Source organism: Capricornis sumatraensis, chromosome 20 (assembly GCF_032405125.1).
Source record: "Capricornis sumatraensis isolate serow.1 chromosome 20, serow.2, whole genome shotgun sequence".
Lineage (NCBI taxonomy): Eukaryota > Metazoa > Chordata > Mammalia > Artiodactyla > Bovidae > Capricornis > Capricornis sumatraensis.
Window position 1 is genome coordinate 52,336,975 of NC_091088.1, and position 22,698 is coordinate 52,359,672.

The 22,698-nt window shown below is 37.7% G+C and overlaps 1 protein-coding gene across 1 annotated transcript in view; it reads left to right on the forward strand.

Moving 5' to 3' along the window:
- LOC138095962 (uncharacterized) overlaps positions 1–22,698 on the forward strand; it is a 406,275-nt gene that overhangs the window by 77,057 nt on the left and 306,520 nt on the right. The window contains 1 exon segment of the mRNA XM_068991959.1: positions 12,780–13,595. Coding sequence (XP_068848060.1) covers positions 12,780–13,595 — 816 coding nt within the window.

A 22,698-nucleotide genomic window follows, 5' to 3' on the forward strand; every position in this document is an offset into this window, starting at 1 on the left:
GTGGTGAAGAAAGAAGTCAGGTATCTCTTTAATATCCTGTTTTCATTTCCTTTGGATATATCTTATACTGCTATTTTACTTGATCAGTAACAGTCATAATTCTGCAAGCAGAATCAAAATGTCACATATCTAACTAGACACACAGAGTCTCTCATTCATTAATATCACTTATGATCCAGTTTCACAGTCAACATATAATGAACACATAAGAATCATGATAAGTATGAGTTGGTACAGCACATTGTTTCCTATGACCTCACCCACTGCACAAAACCACAACATGGATCCTACCTGATATTCCTAACTCCACTGAGCCCTTCGCATAATTCCACAGAATTCCAAATCAAACTAAGAAACCACTTACTACATAGTCACATAGTTTCCCATACAAATCCTAATCATCCTACAAGGTTTGTCAGCTTCTTAGAAAGTTAAATATAAACTTAATCTATTATCAGAATTTTTTCCCTCTAGGTATTTCCCAAGGAGAAATGGAAACATGCCATTGTTATCATAATATATAAAACCTGGAAATACACCTACCGCTCATAAAGAGAAAAATGAAAAAACAAATTGTGCCACATGTGCACATTGGAATGCTGTCCGGAAGGAAAAAAAAGATGAACACAACATTCATAAATCTTAAAGAACAAAGATGAGCTAAAGGAGACAATTAGAATTGGAGAACTGACAGAGCTAAATTAAGACGACACATATCAGAACCACGGCTGTCTCCCTGTGAGACTGACTGGAAAAGGACACCAGGGAATGGAAGTTGAAGCAGTGATGATATAAAACACTCACGAGGGCGGGCGTACACTCAGTACACTGAGTGTCTGCTAAGTGCTGATTTGGGTGTTGAGGCGTTCTCAAGGGGCAAACCTGACAAAAACAACAAAATCCTTGGTCCTCTGGTTCACGACCTGGGGTCACGCCGGTCTAAGTGAAGTTCTCGCCCGTGCCCTCTCCTGCCCGAACTCCCTCCGCACGGCTTCAGCCCTTCTTAGTCTGGCCTCCCTGGCATGGATTCACGATTCCCTCCCCGGCCCTTTTCAGCCGGGATCCTGAGTCCCTCTGCCCGGGGCTTCTGATTCTTACCGGGCCCTACCAGAGCCAGGCTTTTTTCGTTTGCTTCCTCTGCCAGCCCCGAGTTTCCGGTTCCCTTTACTGTCCTCCCCGGCCCAGGTTTGCAATTATTTCCTCGGCTTGGGCTTTCCTTCCTTCTACGACCTCGCCTAGCTAACAGAAGAGCATCATCACCTGGCTCTTTGGCGTCTGAAAGGACCGCCAGCTGCAACTCCTTGCCATCGGCGAGCGATCAGCACATCCTGGAATTCCCGGGAGTCGCGAGGCTCGGAGGGGCCTCAGCTGCTGGTGGGCTTCACGCTCTGCTCGGAGGTCTGGGCGTTCTCTGTGTTGGACTACGTTTCCCACAGGTCCCAGAGCCTCGAATGAACTTCGACCTTTGGCTCCCCTTCTTGTGTCGTGATGGTATTGGGTTATGCCTGGTGAGTTCAGGTGAACCTGGTCAGTCTGCAGGAGAGGCTGGCGGTGATCGGGGAGGCTGGGGTCAAGCTCGAGGAGGACGAATGGGGCCTGTGGAGCCAGGAGCCTATGTCTGCGTGAGCGGAGGACGACCATGGTTGCGGGTGCTACTGTTCGTGACTGCGTCTTTGTGGTGTTCTCGCTTGTGCGTGTGTGAGAGCCAGCGAGCCAATGAGAGCTAGTGTTTGTTGGGGTCCTGGGGTGGCATGACTGGTATCTGATTGGGTTCGTGGCACTGTCCGTGGGGGCAGAGCCTACTGTGTGACCGTGGTTCACATCACCAAGGCAACGAGGGTGTGTGACTGACATTGTGACCACGTGGTCCGATACCATCTCTGTTGTGACTGTCAAGAAAATGGAGTTTGTTTTTTCGATTAGCTTGTTGAAATTTTGAGGTTTTTTTCCAGTGCACTAGGAATGTGTGAATTTTTTTTAACACGTGTGTGTGTGTGTAAGCTGTATCAGCACGTCCGAGTACCCAGACTAATGCTTAACACAGAGAGGACATCGGTGAAGTGAATGTTGCCCACCCAGGGTATAATAGTAGGTTTCATGATTTCTTGGACTGTTTCCTTGGATTCTCTTCTGTCCTCACACCATATAGCTAATTGGATCTAGCTGTGAAGAAAAGCTCACTAGAGTGAAAGTCATGAATTTCATTCTTATAATGAAAGTTCCCAGTAGAAAATTATGTCTGAAATCATGGGATTAGAATTTAGGCTCGCATCTGTTTTCAACACAGGTTTCGGAGAAGACTTGAAGGGGGAGAGGGACACAGGTGTATCATCCCTTCCTGGGTTAAACTTTCTTGGATGCATTATGGAGGCCATTTGCACATTTCAGAACCACAACATTCCCTGTCCTGTGCCCTCCAGAAACTGCTGTGAACTTAGATTCCAGCTTTGGGCATAGGTGGCGCTTACCTTTTTCTCTGATACTGGCAAAAGTCAGCAGTATTCTAATTTCCCATTTCCATCTGGTTGTATTTGTGGTGGGTAATGGGTCATGTCTGTTGGTGGACTATGTGTTCATCACAACTTTTAGCCAGTCTAGAGTTTCACAAGTCCTTCTTCTTGGTCCTGTAGTTCTGCAGTTTCTGAGGTGGAGAGTGTTGCTACTTATTTAATAGCCCATACAAGGTCAGTTTGTGTTTGCTTTTTGTTATCGTACACTTTTGTTTTACAGAGTATTGCTTTCCTTCTCCTGTTTCCCTAATTGTGACTTATCCACTTTCCTGGTTCTAGGCCTCCCCTTCCCAATTAGTAACAGGGCCAGAGAGATGGATGCCTTATCTTTTTCCAAGCACCCTTTACCTTTCCAGTTAATATTCCCATACCCATTGGGTAAATCATTCAGTAATCCCGTGTGCTCTTCTTTGGAAAGGAAGGCACAGAAATAGAACTCGTGGAGGATAAATGAAGGGCTTATTTTAGAAGAGATCTGTGGCTAGGTATAATAACATAGCAGATACCTTTGATTTCCAAATACAGCAAGTAGGACGTGGTTTGACTTCAATCAGTAAGTGAAAAAGTTGACTTTGACATTTAGAAGTGGGTATATGATTGGAGTTTTGTGAAGAGAAGTATGTGTGTACAAGGGCAGGGAGTTTTTCCAGAAAATCCATGGGGAGTGTTGAGTGGTGATAACCAAGTCTTGTTTGAGATTTGGCAGTAGACTTAGTTTCAGACCATCTCTCGGTGTAGATTGTGATAGGCAGTGTGGTATAGTGGTATTTGAGTCTAAAGCAACACTAGTGGAAATATAACAAAAGCCGCTTATGTAATTGTATAATTTCTATTGAACACATTTTAAAAAGTAGGAGGAAACAGTTGAAATTAATTTTGATAATGCAGCTCATTTGAACCAATATATCTAAAATATTATTTCAACATAAAATGACATAAATAAATTGAAGATTTTTATACTCATAGCTTCCTACTAAGTTTTCAAAATCTGGTGCATATTTCATTGTTACAGCACGTCTCAATTTGGATACTAAATTTTCAATGGTTAAGGTGAAGTATGCGTGCATGCATGTTAAGTTGCTTCAGTCGTGTCTGACTCTTTGGGACCATATGGACCATAGCCCGCCAGGCTCCTCTGTCCATGGGATTCTCCAGGCAAGAATACTGGAGTGGGTTGCCATGCCTTCCTCCAGAGGATTTTCCCAACCCGGGATCAAGCCCACGTCTCCTAGGTCTCCTGCACTGGCAGGTGAGTTCTTCACCAGAAATGCCACCTGGGAAGCTCAAGGTGAAATATACTCACATCAAAACAATAAAATTGTGTTTAACTGAAAAACATTTTATATTGCTTTTCTATTTTAATTAAAACTAAATTTAAAATTCTGTTGCTTGTTCAAATTCACCATATTTCAAGGAGGTCAATAGTTATTCAGTTCAGTTCAGTCTCTCAGTTGTGTCAACTCTTTGCGACCCCATGAACCGCAGCTCACCAGGCCTCCCTGTCCATCACCAATTCCTGGAGTCTACCCAAACCTAAGTCCATTGAGTCGGTGACGCCATCCAACCATCTCATCCTCTGTCGTCCCCTTCTCCTCTTGCCCTCAATCTTTCCCAGCATCAGGGTCTTTTCCAATGTCAGCTCTTCACATCAGGTGGCCAAAGTATTGGAGTTTCAGCTTAAACATCAGTCCTTCCAATGAACACCCAGGACTGATCTCCTTTAGGATGGACTGGTTGGACTTCCTTGCAGTCCAAGGGACTCTCAAGAATCTTCTCAAACACCACAGTTCAAAACCATCAATTCTTCAGCCCTCAGCTTTCTTCACAGTCCAACTGTCACATCCATACATGACCACAGGAAAAACCATAGCCTTGACTAGATGGACCTTTGTTGACAAAGTAATGTCTCTGCTTTTTAATATGCTGTCTAGGTTGGTCATAACTTTCTTTCCAAGGAAATTGTTATTAGGCTCTCTATTTTGTAATTTCTTGTTATAAAATGTTCATAATAATCACATCAGTGCCTTATGGATTTTATGAAGATTGAAAACATTAATCTGGGCATAGCTCTAGAGCACTTACTAAATACCTTGTACTTAATTAAATTCTCAAGAAAAAAAAGTTGCTCTTATGCGGAGATTCTAAATATTCCTCATAAATATCTTAACTAAAGAGTAATGAAAATATAAAGTTAATTTTAAGAGGACTTAGAAGGAATTTTTAATAGCCAGATTTGTGCAAATATCCATAATAGAAATTCTTAAGGCAATTTAATTCCATTTTCTCCAGTGGTTTTTCCAGTGGTCATGTATGGATGTGAGAGTTGGACTGTGAAGAAAGCTGAGGTACTCATAAAGGACCACAAATCTGTTGAAATTATGTTCAAAATTATTCTATATAATTCCTAACTTTTTTTTGGTATGTTTGGTTTTGTTTGCAGAATATCTGTAACTTCATGGATTTATATAATTGTATATAATCGTAAAAACTAAGTTAATCACATTACATAAATGAGATATAATACCATGCAGACAAGACAAACTTTTTACATAGGAAAAAGAACACTCCTAATTGTTAATACTGTATATGAATCTGTTTTACTAAGATTGCATTTATAATCAATCTTATATAGCTAAAATGATATTAGTTTTTGAATAATAAAGTTAAAAAATTAAGCCATATATAATAAATATATCCCTGCAGAAGGGAATGGCAACCCATGCCAGTATTCTTGCCTGGAGAATTCCATGGACAGAGAACCCTAGCAGGCTACAGTCCTCGGGGTCACAGAATCAGACACGCTGAGCACACAGCACAATAAGCACATATGCTGTACCAAATACATTTCTGCCTCTTTTACATACATTTTCTTATTTAGTCTGAAAACACTACTACCATCTTTAATTTTGTTAATTCAAGTATGTGTATAGTGAATGTATCCTGTTGCATTGGTGTGATAAAAGGATGTTCACAAGTTTGTAGAAGTAATTTATTTCAGTCACAAATTTCCTTCATGTTCCCACCCATTTTGAAGATCTTTTGTGCTCATTATGTTCCTAAACAAAAGGAAAGCTTATCTCCAACTCTGTTAAATCTTTTATGTAGAAATAGCTTTTTTATAGATGGGGAAACAGTGGAAACAATGTCAGACTCTATTTTTCTGGGCTCCAAAATCACTGCAGATGGTGACTGCAGCCATGAAATTAAAAGACGCTTACTCCTTGGAAGGAAAGTTATGACCAACCTAGACAGCATACTCAAAAGCAGAGACATTACTTTGCCGACAAAGGTCCATCTAGTCAAGGCTATGGTTTGTCCAGTGGTCATGTATAGATGTGAGTTCGACTGTGCAGAAAGCTGAGCGCTGAGGAATTGATGCTTTTGAACTGTGGTGTTGGAGAAGACTCTTGAGAGTCCCTTGGACTGCAAGGAGATCCAACCAGTCCATTCTGAAGATCAGCCCTGGGATTTCTTTGGAAGGAATGATGCTAAAGCTGAAACTCCAGTACTTTGGCCACCTCATGCGAAGAGTTGACTCATTGGAAAAGACTCTGATGCTGGGAGGGATGGGGGGCAGGAGGAGAAGGGGACGACAGAGGATGAAATGGTTGGATGGCATCACTGACTCGATGGACATGAGTCTGAGTGAACTCCGGGAGTTGGTGATGGACAGGGAGGCCTGGCGTGCTGCGATTCATGGGGTCGCAAAGAGTCGGACATGACTGAGTGACTGAACTGAACTGAAACTAATTAAGTGAAATCTATCTCCCCTATAGTGTCACTCTCTAATATTGCTCCTTGGGATATAGACTTGATTATTATACAGTCACCCTTGGATGACAGTGGTTTTGACAAGGCTCTTTGAATGTCTCTTTACCTGACCACACCAAGCTGTTAGGATTCCCTAATTGTGACTGATGGCAGTATTATTTTCAGTAATGCTCTGGAGATACACTGCTTCACAGACTAAGGAAATCAAGTCAGTATTTGAGATTTGTTCTGACAATAAGAAGGGCTCCCTAAATATCTTTCTCTGATCCCTTCTGACAAACTAGCCTGCCTACAGTTTAGCATTTATGTCCAATGAATTTTTTTCCAATGAATTTTTCGATCTTTATAGCCTTTCACTAACCCCCATAGCTTTTTACTAAAATTTCCACTGTTTTTGAGAATGTCCTTACCCTTGAACTTCTCCACACTCCATTGCAAATGGAGAGGGATATGGAGGGGGTTGCTCAGTAGTCTTAGGTCTCAGCTTCCCTCTCTTGGCATGGAATTCCTACCCCATGAGCCAAGGCAATGATGATTGGAACCCCAGTATTCTCAGCAGTGCCGCACCCAGGGTACAGCCTACAGTTCTTATCTGGCTGCTAGGCAGTTGCATCACTTAGTTGCATTTGCCTGAGCAAAGGTAGCTGGGGGCAAATGAGAAATGCCGATGTTCTACTCCTCCCAGGAAGAGAGTTATCTGACTGGGAGAAGGGATTGAGGAGGAGTGAGGAAGTTTGTGTCCTTAGTTGTACTAGTTTGGAACAGAATCTTTTTCTCACTAGGATGGAGGGATAAGGAAGGGTACAGATTAGGTTCAGATACTTCAGACTTTTACAGTTCTTAGTAAGTTTTACTAGATTTTCTTGAACAAATGTTTCTTCATTTGCTTCATTTTTATATATAATTTTCACCAGTTTTAATGGGGACAATCTCCATAGAACTCTTCATGCTGTCATACCAGAAGTGGAATTCCTCGATCAATTCTTTACAGTTCTAAGCATGGACCATGTAAGTTGCTGTTTCTCTCCTTTGTGAACATTTCATTTATCTGAATCTTCCGAGAAAACAGCTTTAAGAGCCTACCCCCCACATCCTCATGAAAAATCCCCATTTTCACTTTCTAGTGAAAGTTGGAGTCAAACAGTACACTGTACCTTCAATGTGCCTATCTCTTTTCCAAATAATGTTCAGTATTCCTATGTGTAGATTTTTTGTTCAGAGCAGTTATAGGGTAGAAATGGAATCCCCAGAGGGAGGCATCTACCATCCTTTTACGTACTCTTGAGAAAAAAAGCAAATGGATCCATTTAATAACTAACATATGAGCAAACTCCACTTCTGAACAGACCTGATTTTCCAGGTAGATTGGATTTGATGTTGACTAGTCTCAGACATAAACAGTAGATATTATTGATTTCAGAATTGGAGAAGAGCTTATCCAACCTATGTCTAAATATAATTAAAGCAGATATATTTTCACGAAGCATACTACTCTGCAGCCACTAAAAACCACTTAATAAATAATTTTTCATTAGAAGTTATAATTCTTATATAATGTGAAATGGTGATTAACAGTGATGAACTTGGGGTTGTAAGAAATTTTAAAATATTGTTCATACCCTATTTTCTAAGCTATATATTTTTCCTGTACTGAGGAACAAGGATGTAGAAAATTCATTATCATTGATAATTCATGCCACAGGCATGTGACATACAATGTTCATTTACAATGTTGTGTTAATTTCTGCTATACAGCAAAGTGATTCAGTTATACAAATATATATTCTTTTTCATATTTTCATTATGGTTTATTACAGGATATTAATAGTTCCCTGTGCTATACAGTAGGCCCTTGTTGTTTATCCATTCTATATATAATAGGTTCTTTTTTATCTTTTAGTCAAAAATGTTTCCTTCAATTTTACGTGTAACATGTGGTTTCTTTTAGGAATTGGTGACATTCAGGGATGTGGTCATCAGCTTCTCTCAGGAGGAGTGGGAATATCTGGATTCTGTTCAGAGGGACTTGTACTGGGATGTGATGATGGAAAATTACAGCAACTTGGTCTCATTGGGTAAATTTGGCTGTTCACATAATTTAGAATATGTTCTATAGACTATCAGTTGACATTCAGTTAACTCAATGCTATTTTTTAAGACACTAGATGAATTTCTTCTCCAAGTTTCCAAATGTATGGATTGAGCATGGTTTTGGAGATGACAGCTCCTTTTAGAACCTTCATCATTCTTCATATAATTTGTATGAATTCCCTTTTTAGTTTCTTCATATAATTTCTGCCTTCCTTGATACCCAGAGAGCTAGATGATTACAGGATACATAGAGTATATCCTTTAAGGTATCTATTGTATTTTGTTTGAGCCCAGAATTGCTTTAAATTCTTTATATTATTTCCTTACCCACTTCTGGGAGAACAGCTAACATACTGTCTTGATTTGATATGATTATCAAAAGAATATGTGTAACTTATGTTGTTAGACTGGCAAACAGAATTCATATTCATTGCCTGATACAAGTATCGTCTTACACCTTCTATGAGGTTAAAGAACTTTGCATTTAACATTAAGTCAGAATTCTAGCAAGGACCTCTTAATGTTTTAGAAAGCTACTTGTTTTCCTCTCAGCTCATGTAGTTCTTGCCTTGTACCAGGCCCTGTTTTAAGCCCTTTTAATATACTGAGTTACCTAATTCTGCAACCCTATGACATAAATACTACTTGCATTATTTTTCTTTGAAGAGATTGCTAAAACGAATATTTAGGCTACCTCTCCAAGGTTACATGGCTAATTAGTGTCAGAAGCAGGTTTTATTATGTTACATTTCTGTCTTGTAAGCAGGGTGTTCCATTTCTAAGCGGGTTGTAACTACCTTATTGATGGAAAGAAAGTTGCTCTGGAGGGTTGTGTGGGATGTGACAAGTAAAAGGAGCCAGGAGAGTAAAGACTTGATGAAACAAGGAAAGTCATCACCAGAATAAAAAGCCTAGCCTGTCCAAGAGGAGGCAAGCCCCTGTGATGTTTTGGGGAAACTCCATTTGACTGACCTCTTCTTTATGCGTCATTATGGATTTGTTGATTTTTATTAGTTTAGTATACTTTAGCCCATCACAGCCTTTGATTGTTGATACCTAGCTATATAAATACTAAGGAATTCCTTATGGATTTTTGTGTACCATTGACTTGATTCTTTATTTCTCAAATATATTATTGCTTTCTGAAGTTTTCCTAGGCTCACTCTCTATCTTCCCTATCCTAAACCATACACCTCAATTGGTTAAAAGTGAGTTCTTCTGGTCTTCCATGTTTTATGTGTTTTGCTTCTTCTTTAAAAATACTAGCTATAAATTTTATGTAGTTGTTTACTTAACATATTTTAGTACACAAAGTATTTTTCCCCCTTTTTTGATTCTTGCATTGTCAAAATGGTGGTCTCCTTCAGATAATTTTTGTGTCTTTTGTCATGACTCATTAATATTATAACATTCTTGCTTCTGTCACAACCGTCAAGGACATATCTTCTACCTTCCATGCTCCAGGTTATGGCTCAGATCTTTATTTTAGGAGCCCTGGCTCATTACCTGGCTTACTGCCACAATTCAGGCAATAGGCATGCTTATGATTTTTTGTTTCACGGGAGGTAAGTCTTTGACAATTTTATCTCTTTATAGCAAATTGTTCTTTTTTTCCCCCCAACTTTTATGGCATCTAGGGTTTTCACTATTTACCTACAAAATAATTTATGTCAACATTTTCAAATTGATTAGCAGAGGAATCTTATATCATTTAAAAAAATACCCTCTGTGATGGTTCTTTCCCTTCTTTGTCATTTACATTTTATATTTCTTAATTATACTCTTTACATATTCTAGCTCATCACTTCCTGATTCTGTATTTATTCAATTCTCCCCTCACATTTTCTTTAGGTCACTTTGTTCTCTCTATCTTCTTGAATGGGATGTATGCATTGGTTATTTTCAATCTTTCATTTTTATTAATATAAACATTTAAATCCTTTCTTTGTGACTAATGTTGTTTCATGGATTTTCAATATGTAATATTTTCAGTGCCACTGTTCTCAGAAATTTCAATACGTTTCCACAACAACTGAACAGGTGTTTGATAGAAAGCTTCTTCATTTCTAAAAGGAAGTACTTTTAATTTACTGATAAGGCATTCATTTATGATTTTATTGTCACAGTCAAATAAGATGTTTGCATTATTTCACCTTAATTATACATAACATAATTCAGTCACAGGAAATTATTTTTGTTCTTTATCATACAATGTATATCAGTTGCTTTGGATTTTCCTCAGGTTGTTCCCTCATTGATTGCCATTCTCTAGCTAGGTCCAACAGATTGTTTGTTACAAAGTGCCTTATACTATTTCCCACCTCCACCTCCCTTTTTTCCCACCTCCTACCTCCACTTTTACATAGCATTTCAGCCACAGCTTTACTCAGAACTGCATAAGCCTTAAAATATGGTATATACCTATTATAATATATAAAACACTGATATTTTGGGGGAAATATAGCAATGGTTAGCTTTGAGTATAAGAAAATGGAGTATTTGGGAAAGAGCATGAAGGAAAACATGTAAATATAAACTAGGATTTCAGTAAGATAGATGAATAATAGTGACAGTACTACTGAAGAGAAGTAAATAAAATATCATCTTTATTGATATATTGGATAAAGAAACTCATGAGTATGCATAGGAGGAAATTAATAGCAATGATGGAGACAATATGTGTAAGTAGAGAGACAATTAGAAAACAATCATTTATAAACACTATTATATATATATACATATATCTTACTATTATTAGAAATTTCATATGTATATAAATTTGTGTATATAAAATCACTGTAGTGTTGTGTGATATTTTTAAAAGCATGGAGGCATGCTGTAACTATTGCATTATTCTTATAGTTACTTTGATAGCTGTATTCTCCAGTGACATATTTGTAATATTTGCTTTTATTCTTCGATTCCTTTCAACCAGTGATTTACTTTTCTTGTAACTGTCAACTACTATGACCTTGAGCCTTGATATTCAGTGGCACATAAAATAATGATTTTGTCTTTTTGAAGTTTAAGGAATAAGGAAATAAATAGTATGACAACAGAGAAAATTTCAGAATACAAAATTGAAAAAAAAATGGGTATGAGGGCAAGGAACTAGATATTGGAATAGAGATGGATATATGAGCTTAGAGTCAGCTAGTAGTACATCATTTCTGAGGGTATTAACTTTTAGACCTGGACAATGAAAAGGAGATGGTATATAAGGAGTCCATTTCTGAGAAATGAAACATCTTGTAGGTATCTCTAAATGATAGGAAATGTGGTTTGAAGTAGGAGATGAAAAAAGATTAGGTGAAAGGGGATAATGGATTAAAGTACTGTCTTATAAGCAGAACCTTGTTATCCATGGTAAAGTATTGGGATGGTATTATAAAAGAAAAAAGAAAAATCTCAGAAAACTGTTAGAATGTATAGATTATCAAATTTTCATCTGTATTCACAGTATCTCTACAAGATAGCCGATAACTAAATTCCACATTTGTAAATGTTGATTCAGTTTATCTGGATTATGGATTAGTTCATGCACATCAGTGTTTGACAAGCTTACTAGGTGATAATCCAACACCAAAATTTCAGACCCACTGCCAATCCATATCTCTTATCACAGACTTCACATCCTTATGTTATGCTCGTATCCTTCTCTGAGCTCTCTTTACCTTTCTTCCAACTTTATAACTATTTTAATCATTCATTTATGCTGTGAAATATTTTCAGTTCTTCTACTGTGCATTTTATAACTTTTATTTTTGTGACACATGAAAAAAGAAATTTTTTTTCCCTTTCTTTCAGACTTGGAATCCAAGTACGACACAAAGACTTTATCTGTAGAGAAGAACATTCTTGAAAAAAATAATTCTCAGTGGGAAGTAATAGAAAACAGTACATTAGTTGGCCTTCAGAACTCCATTTTTAGAAATGATTGGCAAAGCCAAAGGAAGATTGAAGTACAAAGACCTGAAGTGGGATGTTTCAGTCAAATAGAAATCATCTCTGAAAAGGTGCCCAGTTACAGAAATCACACATTTCTTACATTACATCAGAGATTTCATGATAGCAAGAAGCCCTTGAAATATAAGCAGTATGGGAAGGTCCTTAGTTGTGCATTAAGCATTGATGAATATGAGAAAATACATAGTAGTAAAAAAACCTCTGAATGTAGTAAATATTGGGAAACCTTTGGAGTAGATGAACCCCATACCCTACAACTGAATATTCATACTGGTGTGAAACCTTGTAAATGTATGGGATGTGGAAACGTATTTAGTTTTTATGAAGCCCTTAGTGTACACCGTGATAATCAGAAGTGCTATAAATGTAAGGAATATGGAAGGACTTTTAGAAGAATTGAAGAAATCACTTCATTTCAAAGAATTCAGGATTGTAAGAAACCCTATGAATGCACTTTCTGTGGGAAATCTTTTAGAGTGCATGCACAACTTACTAGACATCAGAAAATCCATACTGATGAGAAACCTTACAAATGTATGGAATGTGGCAAGGATTTTCGATTTCATTCACAGCTAACCGAACATCAGAGAATTCATACTGGTGAGAAACCATACAAATGTATTCAATGTGAGAAGGTCTTTAGAATTAGTTCACAGCTTATTGAACATCAGAGAATTCATACTGGTGAAAAACCTTATGCATGTAAACAATGTGGGAAGACTTTTGGAGTCTGTAGAGAACTTGCTCGACATCAAAGAATTCATACTGGTAAGAAACCCTATGAATGCAAGGCATGTGGAAAGGTCTTTAGAAATAGTTCATCCCTGACCAGACATCAGAGAATTCATACTGGCGAGAAACCATATAAATGTAAGGAATGTGGGAAAGCTTTTGGAGTAGGTAGTGAACTTACTCGACATCAGAGAATTCACAGTGGTCAGAAACCTTATGAATGTAAAGAGTGTGGGAAGTTCTTTAGACTTACTTCAGCTCTTATTCAACATCAAAGAATTCATAGTGGTGAGAAACCATATGAATGTAAGGTATGTGAGAAGGCTTTTAGACACAGTTCAGCCCTTACTGAACATCAGAGAATTCATACTGGAGAGAAACCTTATGAATGTAAAGCATGTGGGAAGGCCTTTAGACACAGCTCATCCTTTACAAAACATCAGAGAGCTCACAATGGTAAGAAACCCTATGAATGTAAGGAATGTGGTAATGCTTTTAGTATGAGCAGGCACCTTACTTGATACTGAACAAGTTATACTAGGGAGGAGTCTTTTGAATGAAAGACATGTATAAAGCCTGTTTGTTTCTGAGTTTCACTGAAAAAAACCTGTGTATTTATTGACAAGACTCACTCTTTTAAAACTGTTTTCAGAATTTATGGCCATTTTAGAAGCAGAATTGTTCATTCATAAGTGATAAATACTTTCAGCTTTGTTCAATATTGCCAAATATTTCTTTTATATCAATCAACATTCTGAATATCCATTCACATAGGATGGTCCCTGTTAATCCATTTTTTAAATGTGTGAGAAATGTATTCTCCTAATTATCAATTATTTGAGTTATTTTCATATGAGTTTATCCATGGATGTTTTGCTTATAGTTACTTTTGGTGCTTGTGTTTTTTTTTTTTTTTTGGCTATTTATTGTTTTTGGCTTACTGTTCTGTAATATTGCTCAGATATATCTTTTGCATTCTAATTTTTTGCTTGTTATATATGGTATACTTATCTTCTCCAAAGAGCCAGAACTCTCAGATACTATGTGGTTTTAAAGTATTGTGGTCCTGCAAGGTGTTTGTGTAGATTTATTTTCTATTGATTTTGTTTTAATGGTAGATGTTTAAACTTTCCATTATCATCAAATGTTTGAGTTCTTTTTGAGTTTCTATGTTGTTTTGACACAACAGATTTCCCTAAATACCTCCTGCAACATAATTCCTTTAAGGAACCTTTTCACCTCTAGGCAGTACCAGTCAGGATCCAAATGAAATGGCATTTTAAATATTTCATAAAATATTCTAACCCAATCTTAACAGTCTCTTAGTAGCTTTAAATGGAGGGGAAACTTTATAGCTATTGCAAGGATTATAAATTGATCACTAAACTTAAATAAAGAGGGTTTATAAACACTACTATTGCATGGCTTTTATTGGGTTTTATAATTATAATTTTCCCTGTTATTCCCACTCAGTGTTGTCTTACTGTGTGGTTGGCAGTTGGACTGTCAGTAGACCTTTGATTTTAGTAGTCTCAGCTGACTCAGGAAAAAAAAATGAAAAAGAAAATAAGACAGCTAATAAGGTTGCAAATCTTAACCACCCATCATCTCTTTCTTAGGAAAGTGGACCTGGTTGTTAATCAAAGTGATCAAAAGCCAAACTGGTTAATAGATTTTTTATAAGAATATTTACCTGTTATATTTACATATATTTACATCACTATCATTCATTAGATTCTAATTTTTGAGATTGATGTCCTGCCCAGTTTTGCATGATGTAGTAAGTAAGCTGTTTTCTAATTGGGTATTATTGAGCTATGCTTCCCTTATATATTCCTTATTAGTATTTTATTTAAGCTAGCAGTTAATAAAAGTATATAACTGATAGGTAGTTTATGTCCTACAGAATAAAAGAATGAGTCTCTGTTACTACCCTTATTAGGATACTTGCTATTTCATATCTTTGAAATAGTTCAATTGTAATATAATTATTAATATTGTTATTAATACCTCACTCTACTTACTGAGCTATCATGTTACCACACTGGTGAGTTACTCTTCTATCCTACTCTACCTGGTTATTCTAAGTTACCATCAGTGCTGATTAATTTCCCTCTTCTTGGGTAGTACTCCAGAACTACTTACCCCACAATTCTTCATGTGGTTTAATATATTTTGCTTGCTTGAACAAATTAAAACAGTGAGCTATCTAAACCTTATATACAGACTTAAAATTAATGACAAGTAAAATAAACATGTGTCTTGATACTTATTTTTTGAAACGCTAATGAATAAATTAAAAAATCAATACAACATTCTTATTGTCTCCCTTATTTGTAATTATAGCTACATTTTGGTCATATATCATTAATATTTTTCTTTGAACTTTGTTATGAGCTCTGTCACTTCACAGTCTGCTAATCTGATAAACCAGAATATAATTATTGTTGTAAACTGTTGTTTTTGATTCTTGTTCATGGTGCTCAAATTGACAAAACTTTACTTGTTTCCATTTTCTTTTTTTTTTTTCATTCCCTCCTTTATCCTTTCCACATGTTCCCTACACTACTTGGAAGCTTTGTTTTTTTTTCCCTTCAAATACAAAGAGATGTTCCTGACCTATTCTGTTTATTGCTGCCATGAACCATGAAATTCACTACCCCAAAGAAGGAATTCTGGTTCAATTTAATGATGAAGAATTCTACTTTATAAAGGGAATGAGGAAAATAGAAAATCACCATAATTTTATAATTATATAAAAAAATCCATTGATGGATGGTAAATATGAAGGTGAAAGTATAAGGGGAAAATGGGATATTAGAATTATCTCATAATATCTCTCTCAAGTATTTAATTACAAAGACAAAACATTACATACAGCCCCTTTACCCAAATAATCACCAATAGTGACACTGGCATCAAGGTGATTCACTAAGAAGGGCAAATACTTGGGTAGTATTCTCAGCAAAACATGCATGTGCTATGTGCTAAGTTGCTTCAGTCATGTCCGACTCTTTGTGACCCAGTGGACCATAGCCCCCAGGCTCCTTTGTTCATGGGATTCTCCAAGCAAGAATACTGGAGTGGGTTGCCATGCCCTCCTCCAAGGGATCTTCCCAACCCAGGGATTGAACTGTGTCCTTATGTTTCCTGCATTGGCAGGCAGGTTCTTTACTACTAGTGCCACCTGGGAAGACCAAAACATGTAGAACTATGTCCTAATAATGAGAGAATTGCAGACAGATCCAAAATGCAGAACCTTTTGTAAAATAATTTGCCCAGTTCTCCAAAGTTCATAACCTTTCCAGGTTATAAAAGGCAAGGGAACAAAATACAACATAGGATTGTGAATTCAATTTTTGGAACATTAGTGGAGAACACTTGATGGAAGCCAGTCAAGGCCTGTCATTTTTTTGATAGTATTGTGCCCAATGTTAATATCCTGGTTTCCATCATTATACTATGGTAATGTAAAATGTTAGTATTAGGCAAATTGGGACAATGGTATATGGAAGCTCTGCTTTCTTGCAATTTTTAAGCACAGAATTTTTTTTAACATTGTTTGCAGCCAAAAATGGGAATAATACAGGCTGGATTTACCTTCTGGCCTAAAATAACAAAACACTAGATAAAATATGAGATATACATGATTTCAGACATTGGGCACCAGACAACATAATGGTCATGCCTAACAAAGTATAAACAAACAAATGTGGTCCATACATTTGACCCAGTGTACTGCTTAGAGAGCATTTCCACATCTCAGCACTGGGAGGGGTAATATAAAGAAACTTTGTAACCCCCTTAAGTAGAAAAGATGGACCTGAGAGTCCAGGGAGGCAGTGATGGCTAAAGTTTACAGGGCAGAGTTTTTTGTCAAGTTCTAATCACTGCAGGGGATCAAGGAGACCACCTATGACCAGCAAAAGAAATGCTTAAGAGTAAAGGCAATCGAGCTCAGACAGGGTCAGGAATTGTTTGTGTCCCCATGAGCAAGAATGGTAAACTTCATAATTCACAGGGCACTGGTTAGATTACTCAAAAAGCTATTGCCTCAGTAGAGAGGCAAGTTAGCACTAGACTAAGGCTTTCCTGGTCCCACCCAGCAGAGCTTAAAGCAAATCTTGAACAAACTGTTCTCAAGTATCATAAGTATATTCCAGAACAAAACTTGAGTATATTTATAGAAATGTAAAAATACCAAGGATATTGAGGGTAACTTTCATACTCCCTGGTAATAAATCCGTTTTATAAGCAGACACACATGACTAAGTAGAAAAATCAATAGAAACACATCCAGAAGTGGCAAACATAGATTCTGTATTTGATTTACAAGATTTTGTATTTGTTAATAGATACTAGCAGTACAAAACTATATCCTGCATGTCCAAAAAGGAACAAGAGAGATTGATCTTGGTAAGTACTGATGTGGAAAATATTTAAGACTCAAATCTAGAGGTTAAAAACAATAGTGTCTGAGAATACATTTAATAGGATTAATCGATTAAACACTCCAAAAGCAAGCATTAGCAAACTTGAAGACATAGCAATAAAAACTGTATAATTGAAACAAAAACAGAATGAGAAGAGAGCTGTGGGACAACTTCATCTTGCCTAATTATGTATAGTAGAGATCCCGAAAGACAGGAAGAAGAATGGGCAGGGGACAAAAAACTAATTGGAGAAATAATTGCTGAAAACTTTCCAAATTTGATGAAAACTGTAAACCCACAGATCTAAGATCAACCCATTCCAAGCACAAGAAACAAGGCAGAGAGGGATGGGGGTGGGGTCGAGGGCGCAACTATTCCCAAGGACTCATAACTACACTGATTAAAATCCATGATAAAGAGAGAATCTTAGAAGCAGGAAAAAAAAAATCTCATATGTGCAAAGAGCAAAGATAAGAAAGAAACTGCAAATTGGAAAAATGAAGGTCAACTGGATTGACCTTGGGATTTGAGGAAAAACCCAGCCCAGTGGGGAGTTCCCTGGGGGAGAACTGGGTGTTTTGTTGTTTTGTCTTCCCATATATTCCAACCTGAGCACCTGAGAAGCTTGAAATTAGAAATACCACCAAGTGCAAATAACTACCAAAACCCTAAACAATAACAAAAAAATAAAACATCCAAAATATACTTGCTTTTTCTATCCAAAGGGCTGAGAAGGTTCCTGACCTGCAGAACAAAACCCTATTGACAATGCCAACTCTACACTGGCCAAACACTTAAAAAATGCCAATCTTTCACACTATTATGCATGACACCTAGGAGCACCATCCTCCCTTTTTGCCAGTAAGTATCCGCAGAGGCACATGCAGATGCTATGTGTGTGAACAGAGACCCGACAGCCATCCCTGCCCATTAATAATGGGCATCTATAAAGACTGTATATGTGAGTGGAACACTGACTGCCATCCTAGCCCACGGATCGTGAAGCACACCTCATTTCCTGGCTGGTAGGTCCACTGAGAAGGTGTAAGTATGACTAGGGCATTGACTGTTGTGACACAGCACTTACTAGGTGGTATTCCTCCCCTTATTATCTGGTAGGCATTTACAGAGGCAATATATAAACTACCATTCCAAATGCAGCAGTAACATGCCCCCCAGTGTTCATAGCAGCACTATAATATTTATAACAACTAAGATACAGAAGCAACCTAAGTGTCCAGATGAATGGATAAAGAATGGATAAAGGAGATGTGGGGTATACAGACACACACACACACACACATATATAACTAATATTGTAAATCAACTATAAATCAATAAGACACACACATACATATACACAATGGAACACTACTCAGCCATAGAAAAGAATGAAATTTTGCCATTTGGATCAACATGGATGGACCTAGAGGGGATTACACTTAGTGAAATAAGTCAGACAGAGAAAGATAAGTACTGAAGGATACCACTTATTAAATAAAACATGAATAAATATAACAAACACAGATACAGAGGAGTAGTGGTTACCAATGAGAAGAGGGAAGGGGGAGGACAAGGCAAAGGTAGGGGAGAAAGATACAAATTACTAAATATAAAATAAATTATGAAATCAGATTGATTATATTCTTTGCAGCTAAAGATGGAGAAGCTCTATACAGTCAACAAAAACAAGACCAGGAGCGGACTGTGGCTCAGATCATGAACTCCTTATTGCCAAATTCAGACTCAAATTGAAGAAAGTAGGGAAAACTGCTAGACCATTCAGGTATGACCGAAATCAAATTCCTTATGATTATACAGTGGAAGTGAGAAATAGATTTAAGGGCCTAGATCTGATAGACAGAGTGCCTGATGAACTCTGGAATGAGGTTTGTGACATTGTGCAGGAGACAGGGATCAAGACCATCCTCATGGAAAAGAAATGCAAAAAAGCAAAATGGCTGTCTGGGGAGGCCTTACAAATAGCTGTGAAAAGAAGAGAGGCGAAAAGCAAAGGAGAAAAGGAAAGACATAAGCATCTGAATGCAGAGTTCCAGAGAATAGCAAGAAGAGATAAGAAAGCCTTCCTCAGCGATCAATGCAAAGAAATAGAGGAAAACAACAGAATGGTAAAGACTAGAGACCTCTTCAAGAAAATTAGAGCTACCAAGGGAACATTTCATGCAAAGATGGGCTCGATAAAGGACAGAAACGGTCTGGACCTAACAGAAGCAGAAGATGCTAAGAAGAGCTGGCAAGAATACACAGAAGAACTGTACAAAAAAGATCTTCACGACCCAGATAATCATGATGGTGTGATCACTCATCTAGAGCCAGATATCCTGGAATGTGAAGTCAAGTGGGCCTTGGAAAGCATCGCTATGAACAAAGCTAATGGAGGTGATGGAATTCCAGTTGAGCTGTTTCAAATCCTGAAAGATGCTGTTGTGAAAGTGCCGCACTCAATATGCCAGCAAATTTGGAAAACTCAGCAGTGGCCACAGGACTGGAAAAGGTCAGTTTTCATTCCAATTCCAAAGAAAGGCAATGCCAAAGAATGCGCAAACTACCGCACAATTGTACTCATCTCACATGCTAGTAAAGTAATGCTCAAAATTCTCCAAGCCAGGCTTCAGCAATACGTGAACTGTGAACTCCCTGATGTTCAAGCTGGTTTTAGAAAAGGCAGAGGAACCAGAGATCAAATTGCCAATATCCGCTGGATCATGGAAAAAGCAAGAGAGTTCCAGAAAAACATCCATTTCTGTTTTATTGACTATGCCAAAGCCTTTGACTGTGTGGATCACAATAAAGTGTGGAAAATTCTGAAAGAGATGGGAATACCAGACCACCTGACCTGCCTCTTGAGAAATCTGTATGCAGGTCAGGAAGCAACAGTTAGAACTGGACACGGAACAACAGACTGGTTCCAAACAGGAAAGGAGTACGTCAAGGCTGTATATTATCACCCTGCTTATTTAACTTATATGCAGAGTACATCATGAGAAACGCTGGACTGGAAGAAACACAAGCTGGAATCAAGATCGCCAGGAGAAATATCAATAACCTCAGATATGCAGATGACACAATCCTTATGGCAGAAAGTGAAGAGGAGATAAAAGCCTCTTGATGAAAGTGAAAGAGGAGAGCGAAAAAGTTGGCCTAAAGCTCAACATTCAGAAAATGAAGATCATGGCATCCGGTCCCATCACTTCATGGGAAATAGATGGGGAAACAGTGGAAACAGAGTCAGACTTTATTTTGGGGGGCTCCAAAATCACTGCAGATGGTGATTGCAGCCATGAAATTAAAAGACGCTTACTCCTTGGATGAAAAGTTATGACCAACCTAGATAGTATATTCAAAAGCAAAGACATTACTTTGCTGACTAAGGTCTGTCTAGTCAAGGCTATGGTTTTTCCTGTGGTCATGTATGGATGTGAGAGTTGGACTGTGGAGGAGGCTGAGCGCCGAAGAATTGATGCTTTTGAACTGTGGTGTTGGAGAAGACTCTTGAGAGTCCCTTGGACTGCAAGGAGATCCAACTAGACCATTTTGAAGGAGATCAGCCCTGGGATTTCTTTGGAAGGAATGATGCTAAAGCTGAAACTCCAGTACTTTGGCCACCTCATGCGAAGAGCTGACTCATTGGAAAAAACTCTGATGCTGAGAGGGATTGGGGGCAGGAGGAAAAGGGGACGACTGAGGATGAGATGGCTGGATGGCATCACTGACTCAATGGACATGAGTCTGAGTGAACTCCGGGAGTTGGTGATGGACAGGGAGGCCTGGCGTGCTGCGATTCATGGGGTTGCAAAGAGTCGGACATGACTGAGCGACTGAACTGAACTGACTGAAGGATATATTGTGCAGCACAGGGAATATAACCAATATTTTATAGTAACTTTAAATGGAATATAATTTTTTAAAATTTAGAATCTCTATACAATATACCTATAACTAATACAATATGGTAAATCACTGCTGCTGCTGCTGCTGCTGCTGCTGCTGCTAAGTCGTTTCAGTCGTATCCGACTCTGTGCAACCCCAGAGACAACAGGCCACCAGGCTCCCCCGTCCCTGGGATTCTCCAGGCAAGAACACTATAGATCAATAAAACAGTATTTTTTAAAAATGAAATACCTAGGAATAAATTTCACCAAGGAGGTTAAAGACCTATACACTGAAAACTATGACTTTGACAAACTGAAGGAGACATAAATAAATGGAAAAATATTCTGTGCTTATGGGTTGTAAGAATTAATATTTTTCAATATCCATATTACCCACAAAGGTTTTTCAGATTCAACACAACTATATAAAATTTCAATGTAATTTTTCACAGAAATATAAAATAATCCTGATTTTAAACTGTATTACAAAACCTTAGGAATCAAAACAGTATGGTGTTGGCATAAAAACTGACATGTAAATCAATGGAAAAGAATAGAGAGCCCAGAAACAAACCCACACATTGTTATAATTAATGAGAACGAAAACAGGAATATACAATGGGAAAAGGATATGCTCTTCCCTAAGTGGTGCTGGGAAAACTGGACACAAGGATATTCTCTTCCATAAATGGTGCTCAGAAAATTGGACACCACATGTAAATGAATGAAACTGAGCCACTGTCTTACATTGTACACAAAATCAACTCAAATGGATCAAGGAATTGAACATAAGACCTGAAATCACAAAATTCCTTAATGAAAAGGGCGTAAGCTTTCAAACTTCAGTCTTAGCGATGATTTTTTGGATTTGACAACAAAAGTAAAAATAAACAAGTGGGACTACCTCAAACTAAAAAGTTTCTGTACAGCAATGGAAACAACGAAATGAAAAGGCAACCTATGGAATAGAAGAACATATTTGCAGATTACCTATCATATGGGGGTTAAATGGAAAATAATAAAGTTCATACAACTCAATAGCAAAATAATAATCCAAATAAAAAATGTGTAGATGATCTTAATGGACATTTTCCAAAGAAGTCTAACAAATGACCCACAAGTACATGAAAAGATGTTCAACCTCACTAATCATCAGGGAAACACAACTCAAAACCAGAATGAGATACTATCTTACATCTGTTAAAATAGCTATTATGAAAATGACAAGAAATAACAAGTGTTGGTGAAGAGGTGGAGAAAAGGGAACCCTTGTGCACTGTTGGTAAGGATGTGAATTGGCAC